The sequence below is a fragment of the Equus quagga genome, chromosome 8, assembly GCF_021613505.1.
Source record: "Equus quagga isolate Etosha38 chromosome 8, UCLA_HA_Equagga_1.0, whole genome shotgun sequence".
NCBI lineage: Eukaryota > Metazoa > Chordata > Mammalia > Perissodactyla > Equidae > Equus > Equus quagga.
Window position 1 is genome coordinate 73668607 of NC_060274.1, and position 14339 is coordinate 73682945.

Here is a 14339-nt window from a genome sequence, read left to right on the forward strand (position 1 = left end):
TGCCTCATTTGTGAGGAATGATTAGCCCTATACTAAATAAACTAATTAGTTTCTCTAAAAATCATAAAAACAATACCTACAAGGATCAAGCTGTTTCCAATTAACTGCTTCCTAAAACAAAGCTCAAAAATATTGATAGTAATACAAAAATATCTAGCACCCAACAAGGTTAAATTCACAGTATCTAGCAGGCAATTAAAAAATATCAAATATCAAAATATGACCCATAATGAGGAGAAAACTCAACCAATTAAAACTAATTCAGAAGTGACACAGATATTAGAAAAGAACATTGAAACAATTTTACAGCTGTGTTCCATCTGTTCAAAAAAAGCTATTGAAAAGCATGAGTTTGTTAAGTAGAGAAAAGGAAGATATAAAATGAACCTAAACCTAACTTCTAAAGATGAAAACAACATCTGAGACTTAAAAAAAAAAAATACACTGGAGGGGGTTAACAGCAGATTAGATATTACAGAAGAAAAGATTAGTGAACTTGAAAATATAGCAATAGAAACTATTTAAAATGAAACAGAGCAAAAAGAATCAAAGGAAAAAAAGGAAAAACAAATAGAGCATCAGTGAGATATGGATCAACTTCAGACAGCCTAATATACACATAGCTGGAGTTCCAGTGAAGTAGGGAGAAGGGCAGAAAAAATAATGGCTGAAAATTTTCCAAGTTAGATGAGAATTAAAAACCCATACAATACACCTTAAACACACACAGACAAAAAAATTCCCAGGCATATAAAGAAGGAGGAAAATATTATCCATAATAAGGAGATAAATACACCACTTGAAACTGACTCAGAACTGATAAAGATGTTCAAATTAGCAGACGAGGATATTAAAACGGGTATTGTAACTGTATCCCATATCTTCAAAAGCTAAGTAGAGAAATAGAAGATAGAAAAAGGATCCAAATAGAACTTGTAGAGATGAAAAGTGTAATGCCTAAGATGAAAAACACGTTTTTTTCAATTCAGACTTGTGCATGTCTGCACACATAGAACGATACAATAAGGCATATGTATGCTTAGCTCAACTGAATAGCCAGCCGGGACTAGGGAACATCTGCTTGGCACATGCTCTCATCACAGTGGAAGAGTAAGTTGAGCAACACAGACGAATGAGTGAAATATCACATTCTGTTGATATATTGTAATCCTAGCATATAACTTTGAAGGTTCAATTTTATATTTTTACAATTTTTCAATTTTTAATTTTGTTCAATTTTATATTTATGACAAGGGCACAGGCTACTCACTTTCAGGCTTCTGGATCCATTTAATTGCAGAAGATAGATTGCAAGAAAAAACCCTTCTTCAACTGTTAACATTGTAAGTATCTAATAGGTCAATCAATTAATTGCACAATCCAAATAAAATACAGAAATAGAGTAGGAAGAGAAATCTCCAGCTATCTTCCATAATCTTTGGTTTTGAACTTTTGTCTTTGTCAAAATAACCTAATACTTATTAGCTACGTTAGTAAATGCTACACACATGAACTAAAAGATAAAATGAATGCTCATAAATGCAATTTTTAATTTGCTTAATATAGTAGTGATCCATCAGACTTATTCTGAAACAAAACTACAGGATGCCTCCTCCAAAAATTTTGAAAATCACCCCCTAAATTCAATTTGTAAGAGAAAAATAATGTCCCACTTAAAACTGAGAAACATTTCAAAGGTTAATGCTACTTTTTAGAGTAAATACAGAAAATAATTTAAAATAAGACATAAGCAGTCATTTACTGACACAATAAGATGTGCTTCCTAACATGAAGCATGAAGATATACTTCACAAAAACTAAAAACAGATATCTGTAAATTAGATAATTATATTTCTTTTTCTAAAAGGCAAAATGGAAAATAATTCAACTATACTAAAAAGTAAGGAGGATAGCAGAAATCAAGATAGTAAAATTCATAAAGTTCAAATTTATACATAATAAATAATGGCCTAAAAACTCAGGTAGAAATAGGAGTGTTATTCTCCTTAAAAGAATGCAGCTATTACTTGAGATGTAATTTCTATTTACTTTCTCATACCTCACCCCCCTTCATTTCTGCAAGGAACCACAAAGTATTTTTTTTACGGTGGGCAGCACTTGAAACAGGGTGGAATAGGAGACATCAGGACCAGGAATATCAAGGCCAAGCTCAAGTCAATAAACATTTCTGAATTCCTACTCATGCTGTGTTGGGAAAAGGGAAAGGACTGAGCACAGTGTAAGGAAGGATTCCGAGAGGAAATATTGTAACTCAAATTTTAAGGATAATAAGAGCCAGGCAAGCAAACACTAGAAAAATAGTGTCACAGGTAGAAAACCTCACCAGAGTAAACGCAGATATGTCAAGTAACATGGTGCCTGTGTGGAACTCCAGCAGGTCAGTATTACCAGAGCACAAACTGCTCAGTGAGGAAATGAGAGTCAGAATGATAAAATGAAGCAAGAGCCCAACCAGGCCAAGCCTTTATGACCTGACTGCTTTTTGTCCAATACAGGATGAGGACCCTCTGGAAGGTTTTAATAAGGAGGGTAGCTTGGAAGATTTGCAATTAGCAAAATCCATCATGATGGCTGTGATGAGGTCAAAAGTGAAGTAACAGAGGGACTGTCGGGAGGGACAGTTCCTGGAGGAGAGAACATGGATTCAAATTTCTTAAACCGTGCGCACTTGAACATTCCTGCCACAACATAGAGTAATGATGATTAGAGATAAAAACGTAAGAATTGGTACATGAGTAATACTTTAAATCATGAGACTTGACCCAGAGAGTATATGTCTATTAAAGAAATTTCTAACAGATATTTTAGGTAATGATACTGAGTAACTGTGGCAAACAGGTCATTTAGGATTGAAAATCTAAAGGTCAGAAAACTATGGCCCACAGGTCAAAGCCAGTCACCTGCCTGTTTTTTTTTTTTTTTGGAAATAAAGTTTTATTGGAACACAGCCACACCCATTATTTTATATCTTTTCTCTGGCTGCTTATGCAGTACCACAGCAGAGTTGAATAGCTGTAACAAAGACTTTAATGGCCCACAAAGCCTAAAATATTTACTAACGGGCACTTAACAAGAAACATTGCCAACCCCTTAAATATAAAGAAATTATCTCCGATCCAGGCAAAGAAATGGTCTGGGTTATCTCTTGTAAAATGAGAGCTTTCTACTAAACGGTTTTTAAGATCTTTTTCTCCTCTAACAATCTAGGTTTCTGTTACTTGAAAAGGGCAAGTATTGACATCCCTAATGAACGTCATGTGGTAAAGTGAAATGAGCACAAAGCTTATTCTTGAACCGAGGATAATGGCATCTATGATAATCAACTCTCAGAATTGCTCTGAGGATTAAATAGAATCATTTATTTTAAAAGAAAAGGATGGTGACACTATTTCAAGCATTCAGTAAGTGTCTGTTATTACTAACATTAAAATAAGTTTGCTAATAATATGCATTAGCAGGCCACATAGGGGGGAGGTCTGAGAATTATAAATGTAATGAGAGTTCCATTTCTTACAAATGGAAAAAGCAAGAAACACAAGATCACAGTTGGATTCTCATTGGTTGAGCAAAAATCCAAAACTCCATCATTACCATAAACATATTAAATTAAAAAACAAAAATTTATAGTTCTTTCTCAAAAGACCTAGAAATGGGTATAATACTCCGAGTACTCAGAAGAAACAAGCAGGTGACTTTCAGCAGTCCTTTCATTCTCAAACAAGAATTTTCCAGTGCCGACACTAGGATTATCTTTGCAACATGTGCTGCATTCTACCTTAGCAGGTACCAGTGAATCGAGTATCCCAGCATTTAAGTAAAATAAGTATAAGCTTCAAAATCCCATAAAATAAAACCTCTGGTGCCTGGAAAATTGAATCATATTATACCTTTCAAAAATATCACAAATAAACTTATGGCAAAGAGGGTTCAAGCCAAAACACGTTTGGATCAAGAAGCTTTTTGCACTGATTCCATCACCTTTCTATACTTTCAATAAAACAGTTCAAGCTTTCCAGAAAACTGCAAAAGTAATCTCTTTTTTTGGTGGCTATAGATTTTTATCCTAAAGGAATAGTACTCAGGCCTGGTAATATTCTTACCATCTTCCTGCCTGCTAATGTTTTGAGCGATGGACAAGATTTGTGTTTGTTTTTGTTTTTTAGTTTAGTTTTTTTTTCAGAATATAAAGGATTAGTACAGAAAAGATTCATAATAAACATGATCCATCATACAAACATTATGTAAGACTTGGCAAAGGAATATGAAAGATTTATTTCTAAATTGTGCCTATATCTGGAATCCTATTAAAATTCAAAATGAAGGAGGCCTTGGAGGAGAATAACTTACCTTTCCAAGTAGGCTTTAGAACAACAGCTTCTCTGCATACAAATACACACACTCATAGCACACACACGAATGAACAGAAAGCTTCTGGTATGAGTGAAATCTTTCTTATTGTCTCAGCTAACAAATTTGGGATAATCATCTGCCTACTCAACCTTCAGAAACAATCCAAAAAGATCCTTCTCTAATGTCTGCTCTCTTACTATCATTCACCCAGTTTCACAAGACGTAAAACTGGAGGTTATACTTTCTCTCTCTCATTAAGTCAAGCATCAATTCTTCATGCTTCTAGTTCTTTAAATATATCTTGATTCCAGCCATTTCTGCCCATTCACTCTAAAACTAATCTAGTCCTAGCCACCACCATTATTACTTGGAATTCTGCGATAGCCTACTACCTAAACAAAATGCAGCATCAAGGAATCTCTCTGATCACTTCAATCCATTCTCTGTGCTGCATCCAGAATGATGGGTAAAACGCAGATCTGATCACATCAGTTTCTACTGGGCAGTGCTGCTTTATGGAGTTCAACATCTGAAGGCCTTCCTTGACCTAGACCTGTCACACTGGAGAGACCTCAACACTCCCCAGTGTGTAGTTCATTCTCTATTTCAGATCCACTAGCTCTTTCCAGTCCTGACCATTCTATGTGCTACTCTTTCCATATAGAAATGCTATTCTTTCTATTCTTCATAGAGCTGAACCTTGCTCAGTCTTCTGAATTTCAGCTTTCTCTCCTACTCTTAAGGAGATCTCTCCTGATCTTCTATTCCAGGTCAAATTGCCCCTTTCTCAAGCAGATCTAGTTAAAGTTCTTACCTTGAGGTGGGGGATAGAAAGGACAGTGACCAAGACCCCCTGAACTCCCAACCACTGGATCACTTCCCAGGCTAACTCTGGTCATTTAATTAACCTCATATTATGTGAACCTTCATTTTGGAAAACAAAAATAGGTAAATTATTTCCTTAACTGATCAAGATAAAATCTGGAAAATTAGCTTATATAGAAACATCTTATTCTTCTAAAGTAGGATACAGTTTTAAAAAAAGGTTCACATTATTAAATAAGCTACATGTATGTCAAAATACCTGTCACACAGATGTTCAATAAATGTTATATCAATCTATATTAAGCAAACAATTAGGTAATGAAGAGAATAGGATAGTTCCCTATAAAGTGCTAACCAGGTAACACCTAAACTACGTTTAAAATGAATTGGTAAGAGGAAGCACTGGTGTGAGCTTTAATGGTTAAGGAATCACTTTTAGAAGGCAGAGCCTGGGCTAGACATGGAAGAGTAGATTCCTTGGGAAGGGGGAAAAAGATTAATGTTAACAACTCCTGTTAAAGAGAGAGAAAAAAGAGGAATGAATGCAAGAATGGAAAATCTAGACTTAACCTAATAAAAACCAGACTACAAAAAGAGGAAGATAAATAAGAAAGGGACAAATACAAGAGGAACCATTAAAAAAAAAATCCTATGAGTCTTGTGATAAGGATTAAAGTATAGAAAGTTCTCAAAAATGGCTCAATAAAGGAATACCATATCACCTGATTCATAATTAACATGACTGTAATAATCTAAATTGCTCTACTATATCTATACATAAAAGACATGCATAGTAGATTATACGAAAGTAAAAGGAATTCACAACCTATAGCAGCACAGAAAATACCCTTAGAAAGAGAAGCCACTTAGATGCCTTCAAGGGCATCCCACTCTGTTTACAGATAAAGATTCTCAACTCAAGTTCAAAGGCATGAAATAAGTTAACTAGGTTAACAGACACTTGTTATTTGCAGACCTAGTACTTGTATCCCGACCCTCACTCCAGGTTCAGCATCCTTAACATGCCAAAGGTCTCCTAAAACTTAAAAATAACAGCCAATTATTTCTATTCAACACTTCCTCTACAACAATATAACTTATTTTTCTCCGTGAAGTAAAACCCTTTTAAATCTTATAAACAAAGTCAGGTGTGGCATGTTTATATTAACATATGTATTATGTTAATTTATTACTAATTATAGAAGTATAACATGTAATTTGAAAATAAATGATATTGAAACTATTTGGTTCCATCTCTGGAAAGAAATAGCACAACATAATTAAGCTAAAGACCATTTCCACTATTTAAAATAGAACCCAGTACACAAAAAATCTAACGAGAGAAATTCCCAGGCATATTTTTTGAAAAACTGAATGACCAAACCAATTGTTCAATTCCTTTTCTAGGGCTAAAATTAATGTAAGCTGCCTAACAAAGAAGGCTAGTTTCATTTATTTTGCCTCCTGTGTATTTTATGTTAAATTTTATAAATGGATTTACCAGGACAGCACTGGCAAATAAATTTACAAACAACTTTTTTCATCTGACCAAGCTCAGGAAACTACTTAAAATAGGAACATAGCACACCAAACCCTGTGCTTAATTAAGAAAAAAATATTCATAAAACCTAGAAAAAGTCCTCTGGAATTCATTCTACTTGCATATTCCAGTGGAACATCATTCTATCTGAAAATAACCTTTATTCATTAGAAGAAAGAATACTAGGAAGGTGTGCCCTCTGAGAATCATTTCTTTACACATCATCAGTTACATGTCCATTACAATTAATCTGAGGGAATTTGTATATCCCACAACACAAACTTTCCAGTAACCATTTAGCCATAAGCAAAGATCTCCTAAAACTTAAAATAACAGTCAATTCTTTCTATTCAACACCCCCTACAAGAATGACTTCATCATTCCTCATCTTTGTGTTAAATACGAATTCCTTCATGACTGAAATTGCGAAAAGGTTCTAAAGGTATTTTAAACCAGTATTTGTTAAGATTTTATTATTGATTTAGGCAGGAAATACCTGAGACTGACTATATTAGCAGAAAACAAATGAAAACATTGGTAGAATTTGTGGAAGTAATTGCATTTCTGCCACTGAAGCTGTGTATGACCATGAAAGAGAAAACTTCAATGTCTCTTAAGTGAAAACATAAAAATTCAACATACAATAAAGTTAAAATTTTCTGAAGGAAAAATCAAGATATCCATAAGCCTACAGTAGCAACATGGTTGAGTTTGAAGTAGAAGAAGGATTTGGATCTACTCCCTAGGTCATTCATTGGCTACTAAACACACAGAAAATACCCATTTGAAAATAAACTGGGGACCTAAAACATACATTGCAAAAAGTAAACCCAATATGGAGGCAATGAGCATTACAATGGCCAGCTCTCTTGTTTGTTTTATAAGACCTTGTACCTTAAAAACACATTTTCTTAGTCTAGTAATAATAGGGTTAACAGGAGGAAATGTATAGAGCAAGTAGTTAAGTAAAAGGTGACAAAGATACACGTCTGGGGTCTGGTAAGAAATTTAACATGATCACAGATTTTTATAACTTAAATTCAATAAAGGCTCAATTACCCTGTGAAGCTAAAGTAAGAAGCCATTAGCACTTAAAAGAAGGAATCAATATGTTTTTCCAATTGGCATTTGTTCTTTATTAGGGAGGAATATTAAATACACATATGTATGTATATGTGTATTTTTAATCTTTTTCCATCTTATTATTTAACACATTCATAAGAGCATAAAAGTAACAAGTGTATATGATACATTGCACATTGGATTGATTCTGTTCCTGGCTCCACCCTTGGTGAGCCGCAGAACCTTCTGGAAACAATTTACATCTCTGTGACAGCTTCCCCAGATGTGAAAGTATCAAGTTTTAAATGGATGGTGGTTTTCTATTTTTTTATTTGCTGACATGTTCAAATATTAAACATTTTGAAGTATTTTAAAGATCATATATTCTGATCTGTTATGTCAATAAACTACTTCCTGGTAACTAGAACTAAATGAGGCACTTTTGAAGGTTTATTTATGTTTTTCAAAGCATTAAAATTCCATATGGTAATTTATGTTTTGGGCTAAAGTAAATTCATGAAAAGATTCCTATCTCTCATAAAGCACCAATGAAATTATTGTCTACATTGTCAGAGGAAAGTACAGATCTCGTGTAATTATCCAGATAATTACTGTAAAATTATTTTGCTGTGGAAAAGCAATAAACTGTTTTATCAAGTAAAATTAAAGAGTTTGCTTCATTTCTCAGTTTTGAACTTCTACTTAGATTTCTTGCCAATTTCTTTTTGCTTTTAAAAATTTTAACATTTCTTTGGTGCCCATTATATGAATCAGCTATGCTTATTGAAAAAATAAGCTTTAAGTAAGAATATACTGTCCATTACTTCATCTGATAGTACCACTAAAGGGTGTTTTGTGGAAACCTTGCCAGATCCAAATAAATTAGAATCCCTATTTCATTTTCTGAATTTAGGAAGGTATTTTTTGAGAGTTTTACAATTGGTTTTACACAATCTTGGCTGGAAAACAGCTACAGTTAGTTTTGCCTCTTGAAACTCTCTTCTCCAACGCTGGGCAAAAAACAGCTCTCGGATCATTTGTTTATAAACAAGAACTCAGCCTACAATTCAGTCTCTTGGTACTTTTGAGTCTTGTTTAATTTAGGTAAAAGCTTATGCTTTTTTGGAATGATTTTTCTATCAGAAATTTTATGAATTTATCTCTTATCATTTTCATAAATTTAATCTATTACTTTATATTTCCAAATATTTTTTCATCATTATTTAAGGATTGAACAAAAACACACGATAGGAGTAGAAAATAGAGAACAGACCATGTCCCACGTTGATGGCTATTCTATCAGGTGATTCCACAAAGAGCTTTCAGATAATCTTTTGAGAGCTGCAATCTAAAAAAGTTACTAGCACTGCTACATACCGCTCCCGCCCCTGGGTAACCACAAAGAAGAGAGGATAATAACAACTTCAGTCAACTCAGAATAAAAACGTGGATCCTTGATAACTTACACTATAGACTAAACAGCATCAAAAATCACATGTGAAAAGGACTCTCCGACACAATTCCTACACAATTTAACTTTACAAAAGAAAGCACTGGTTTTTAATGTTTATAAGGTTTTTCTTGTTAAAAGACATAGAAAGGGATCTAAATGTTTTAAATTCCTTTATGCCAACCAGTCTTTAATTTTAAGAAAGAGTATTTTTTTTGCTTTTAAGTAGGGAATATTCTCCTAGTACAAGGTATGCTTGTTATCTGAGTGTGTTTGCAAAGTCTCATAAGGTAAAAGATTGTACAAGGCAACAAATGTCATCCTAACACACACACAGATTCATTGAGAAACACAACACTTATAAAGAATCCCATTCGACTATCTCTGCCCACTTTAATAGTGACATCTATTTTAGCCCAAGTAGTCAACATTACCATCATCATTACCATCACCAATCAGTCTACAGCTGTTGTAGAAGTTTGGAAAATTCTGATAATTCAAAATAATTGCAATGAAATTAAGTTACATCTACCAAAACATAGGATTTCATTAAGCTGATCTAATTAACATTGGCAAACTATAATCATACTCAACACGACAAATGAAAACTTGGCAAAATTTGACTACTTAAAATATATAAAGATAAAACAATAAGAATGATGGCCCAAATAAAAATAGATGGCCCAAAAAGAGTACTTCAAACAGAGAATTAATAAAGGATATTTTTATAAAACTGAAAATGTCCAGGGGCTGGCCTGGTGGCGTAGGGGTTAAGTTCACATGCTCCACTTTGGTGGCCTGCGGTTCACAGGTATGGATCCCAGGCACAGACCTGCACACTGTTCAGCAAGCCATGCTGTGGTAATGTCCCACATACAAAACAGAGGAAGACTGGCACAGTTGTTAGCTCAGGGCCAATTTCCTCACCAAAAAGAAAAAGAAAACAAAGTCCAAAAATATTTCTTCAAAAATGATCACTTGAAATGAAGCATATCACAACATAACATATAATGTCCACAACATTATGCAAAAAAGTTCATTTTTGCAAACATAATCTAAATTTTTTTTAAATAAGATAACACTATCTTAATAAGTATCTTAGTTCTTTTAAGATAAAGTCTCAACTATGTTTTCTACTCTTCCTGGTGAAATTTTGTTCTTTCTTTAATTGGATCTTAAAGCAGTAGCCTCTTACCTATGCCAGTTTATCTTAGATAACAAAAATCCCCTACATTAAATATTTCCTCTCCCATTTCACTTTCATAAAAGTTATGGAGAAGCTGATCTTCAGACAATCAAGACTCCTGCAGAACCTGAAATAAAATCTAATTGTGTTAAATACCCCTGTACCGAGGACCCAACACCATTAACTCTTCACTCTTTTAGTGTTTGGCTCCCTCCAAGAGACAAATATTTCAGATGAGGCTGAAGGTCACATGTTGACTACTGAATGACAACTAACAGACCATTTCAAAATTTTTCTATATCTACTTGAGAATATAAAAGACAATGTGGGCTGCATCAATACTGTAGGCCTGACACCAATTTTCAGCACTGAGAACCTGATCTAATGTTTTTGTCAAACAAATGCCCCATCTAACCTTACTATCAGCACACTGAGTCTACCTATGCAATGAGACAATAATGGGTGAACAAATACTAATTATGAAGTGCCAACTCTCCAATTTAAACATTTCACAGTGTTTATAGTATATGGACTTATCGTTTACAGACTTATAATATTCCTACTCCTCAAATAGGAAGGAAATGTCTCCCAGAACTAATTACAGGATTATCCCTCATTCCCCTTAGTTTGATACAGAAAATCAGGTAGTCAAAAAAAATTCTGGCATTTACTGGGATACATAAAATAGAAGTCAACGGAAGTCAACAGAAAATTAAATTCAAATATTTATAAAGTCAATACATAAATCTGGGGTTGAGATAACAATAGTAGCAATGAAATAGAAGAACCAACAGTTTAAAAACTGTGTGTGTGTATTTGATGTAGAAAGGCAGAGGGAAAAGGCAGAAGAAAAATTCAAAGATTACACAGATTCCCACCTGGGTGTCTGCCACACTGTTTTGGCCACTAAAGGAAGTCAATTGATGGAGAATGTGCTTTTGTGATAGATTTGATATGCTAGGCCTGAGAAGATAGTGAAGTACTCAAATGGAAGTACCTAATAGAATGTTGGAAAATGTATGACTGAAGCTCAAGAATAAGATTAGAGCAGCAGAAGTGAAGTTTGAGTCACCTCATGCAAATTCAAAAGAAGAGAAGCTAGGCTATTAAATGAAACTAACATTGCTTGCCTGCCAAGGGCCCAGCACTGTGTTATCAACTACACTTTGCATTTATTCATTCATTTTAATCCTTACAATGACTTAAGAAGTAGGGTTATTAGCCTCATTTCTAAAATGAAGAAAGCAAGCCTCAGACAAGTTAAGTAACTTGACCACAGAACTAAGGTATTCTGAGTTCAAAGCCTTTGCTCTCTTCTCTCTTCACAGTATTGGACTGCCTCCTTAGAATAATATCTGGGAATACGGAATGAATGAGATTTCTAAGTAAGTTAATGTGGAGAGAGGAACAGAGGGCCAAACACACAACTCTGAACTTACCTCTATCCTACAGAACCTTAGAGCCTTCTAACATTGGATACATTTCAGAATGTCCTAAAAAACTTCAAAGAAAGTACCTATATTTCTGTTAAAATCAGTCACATGTAGAATTTGGGTTTACATAATCAGCAGGACCCAAGGAACTTATCTTTAGGGCTTATGACCAAATAAAACAGGCCAGTGAAATAACCAAACCTCCCCCAACTGCTAATTTGTTTCTACTTGCATTGCTCAGTCTAGAGTTGCTTATTTGTAATGCAAATTATCACTATTCTGTATTAATGATCTTACCTAACAAGAATTAAATTACCACACTAAGGGATGGGCCTGAGCTTTAGGGAACTTGGCAATTGCTAAGCAACTGTTCTGAGAATTTCATGTTTGGAATCCCTTCCCTCAGCAAAATGCTGCAGACTACAGATGCTGCTCCTCAGCCAGTTTGGCAGGCCCGGCCTCTGGTTTCATTCCTTCCTGGTTTTGCTCTCTGATATTTCCCTCTGCTATATAGTTTAATAGGCCAATCAAGTAAATTCTGAACTAAACATACACTTTTAGCCTTTCACGGAAAAGATCTCTCCAAAATTGTCATGGGTCATTCTTACAGGTATTTTCTTTCATCTGTTGCTCACTCTACTTTTACTGTCCATGAACAGAGAAGATGAAACAACCTAAGAGTATATTTTCTTCCATCTTATTTTTACCTCTTTTTTTTTAATTGGTGATTTCTTCTCTAATGGCATTCTGTAATACACTAAATAAAGCTCTTTCACATCCTCCAAACAAATAGTCAACTCAGCAATACTCTTTACAATTTTAATGAAGGAAAAGAAATGAAATATGTTGCTAGGGTGAAATAAATTGTTTCCCAAACCTGTCAGTTCAACAAAATAATAAGGGCAGTAATAAGGGCAGGAGTCACAGAAGTCATAGCAACAGAGTAAGCTCAAGAATCCACAAAGAGGAGTTTCTTCTTTGGGGATTGGATGAATTTCCTCAATTGGATGAAATTTTGTTAAATAGAAAAGTTGAATTTCAAGAAAGGATGTATAAGTTTGAGGAGAAAAATCTGCGTTAATTCACTTACTGAAATAACAACAACAGGATATAAAATGGAAAGATTACTCTCTTCAAGAGCATTCAGTAATTTCCGGGTTTCTTCAAAATCAGAGGTCATAACCTGAAAGACGAGAAACGTAAAAGGAAGTGAAAAGAAGTTCTTAAATGACTTAAAAGTTAATTCATGGGAAAAAATGGAGAGCTTTTATGTAAACATTCAAACTTATTTATCAAACTTAATTTTTAATTTTCAAACAATTTTAAAGGATCTCATAAGGTTATACCTATGAAAATTTGAACTATTCATTAATTCAAACCTGTGTCATCTTATCTGCTTTACACCAGGTACAAAATAGAACACTGAAAATACTGTCTAAAGAAATATCACCCTCTTCTCATTATGGGAATCAGCTTGTTAGAAAACGTTATTTCCCTATTTCAAAAGATAAAAAATAAAATTTGCAAATACATATTGAATAACACAATTCATCTATCAAGATCTTAAATTCAAATATTTAAGAATCAAGGAAAATAAATTCTCTTCCACATTACATTTACACAGATCCTCAAGGGCTTTCAATCATTTGTATTTACTACTTACATTTACACAAACAAAATTGTAGCACTGCTCTAAGATGATCTGTTGAAGATCTCTGCCAGCATGACACAGAGCCCCAGATGTGACTTTTACATGCTACGAGAAACAATTAGAGGAAAAAAGAGTTTACAAACTAGATAGAAAGACCAAATGTGAACATAAACAACTCAGTTACAAACGAGTACAAAATTGCCATAGGCACCTAAAGCCAAGGACCACATGTAAAAACAAGATAATTCAGGCTGAAGTTTACAAGGCTACCAAGAAAAAGACATTTGAACTAGTCCATGAATAACGAATATTATTTTAGCAAACAAGGAAATGGGAAATTGTTTCAGATAAGAAAAAATGTAGAAAAGGCACAGAATACATTCAGGAACAGGCAAGTAGTCTGATTTTTCTTATACAAAGAATATATTACAGAGAATGTTAGAATAAAATAAAAAAGCTTTGTTAGGGATTGTTGGAGGGTTCTGGCAGCATGTTAAATCCTACCATTACAAAGAACAGATTTAACTAAACCTGGAATGACTAGAAGCAGGGAAAGCAATAAGAAATTATCATAATAACGTAAGTGATAGAGAAATAAGATTTCAACTAGGGCACTGAGAATAAGATAAAAGAAGAGATTATTACTAAAGGTAGTCCCAGACTAGATTTAGAAGGAATAGTACCTATATCATGAAATCTTTCCTAATAAGATTTTTATTCCATAGAGTTCAATATCCTAATTAACTTCTATTTTTTCTATTATAACAATATGAACAAAAAATTACTACCCAAGGGAACTGTTATGACGATATCTCTGCTAT

General features: G+C 33.9%; 1 protein-coding gene across 10 annotated transcripts in view; it reads right to left on the reverse strand.

Annotated features, from left to right (window-relative positions):
* CRPPA (CDP-L-ribitol pyrophosphorylase A) overlaps nucleotides 1–14339 on the reverse strand; it is a 283342-nt gene that overhangs the window by 135631 nt on the left and 133372 nt on the right. For all 10 annotated transcript variants that reach the window (XR_006889770.1, XR_006889773.1, XR_006889771.1 and 7 more), the window contains exons 7-8: nucleotides 13531–13623; nucleotides 12958–13050 (exon numbers count right to left, since the gene is read on the reverse strand). Coding sequence is in view for 6 of the 10 variants with exons in the window: in XM_046669718.1 (XP_046525674.1) it covers nucleotides 12958–13050; nucleotides 13531–13623 (186 nt within the window). In the remaining 4 variants the exon portion in view is untranslated. The remainder of the gene's footprint in view (nucleotides 1–12957; nucleotides 13051–13530; nucleotides 13624–14339) is intronic.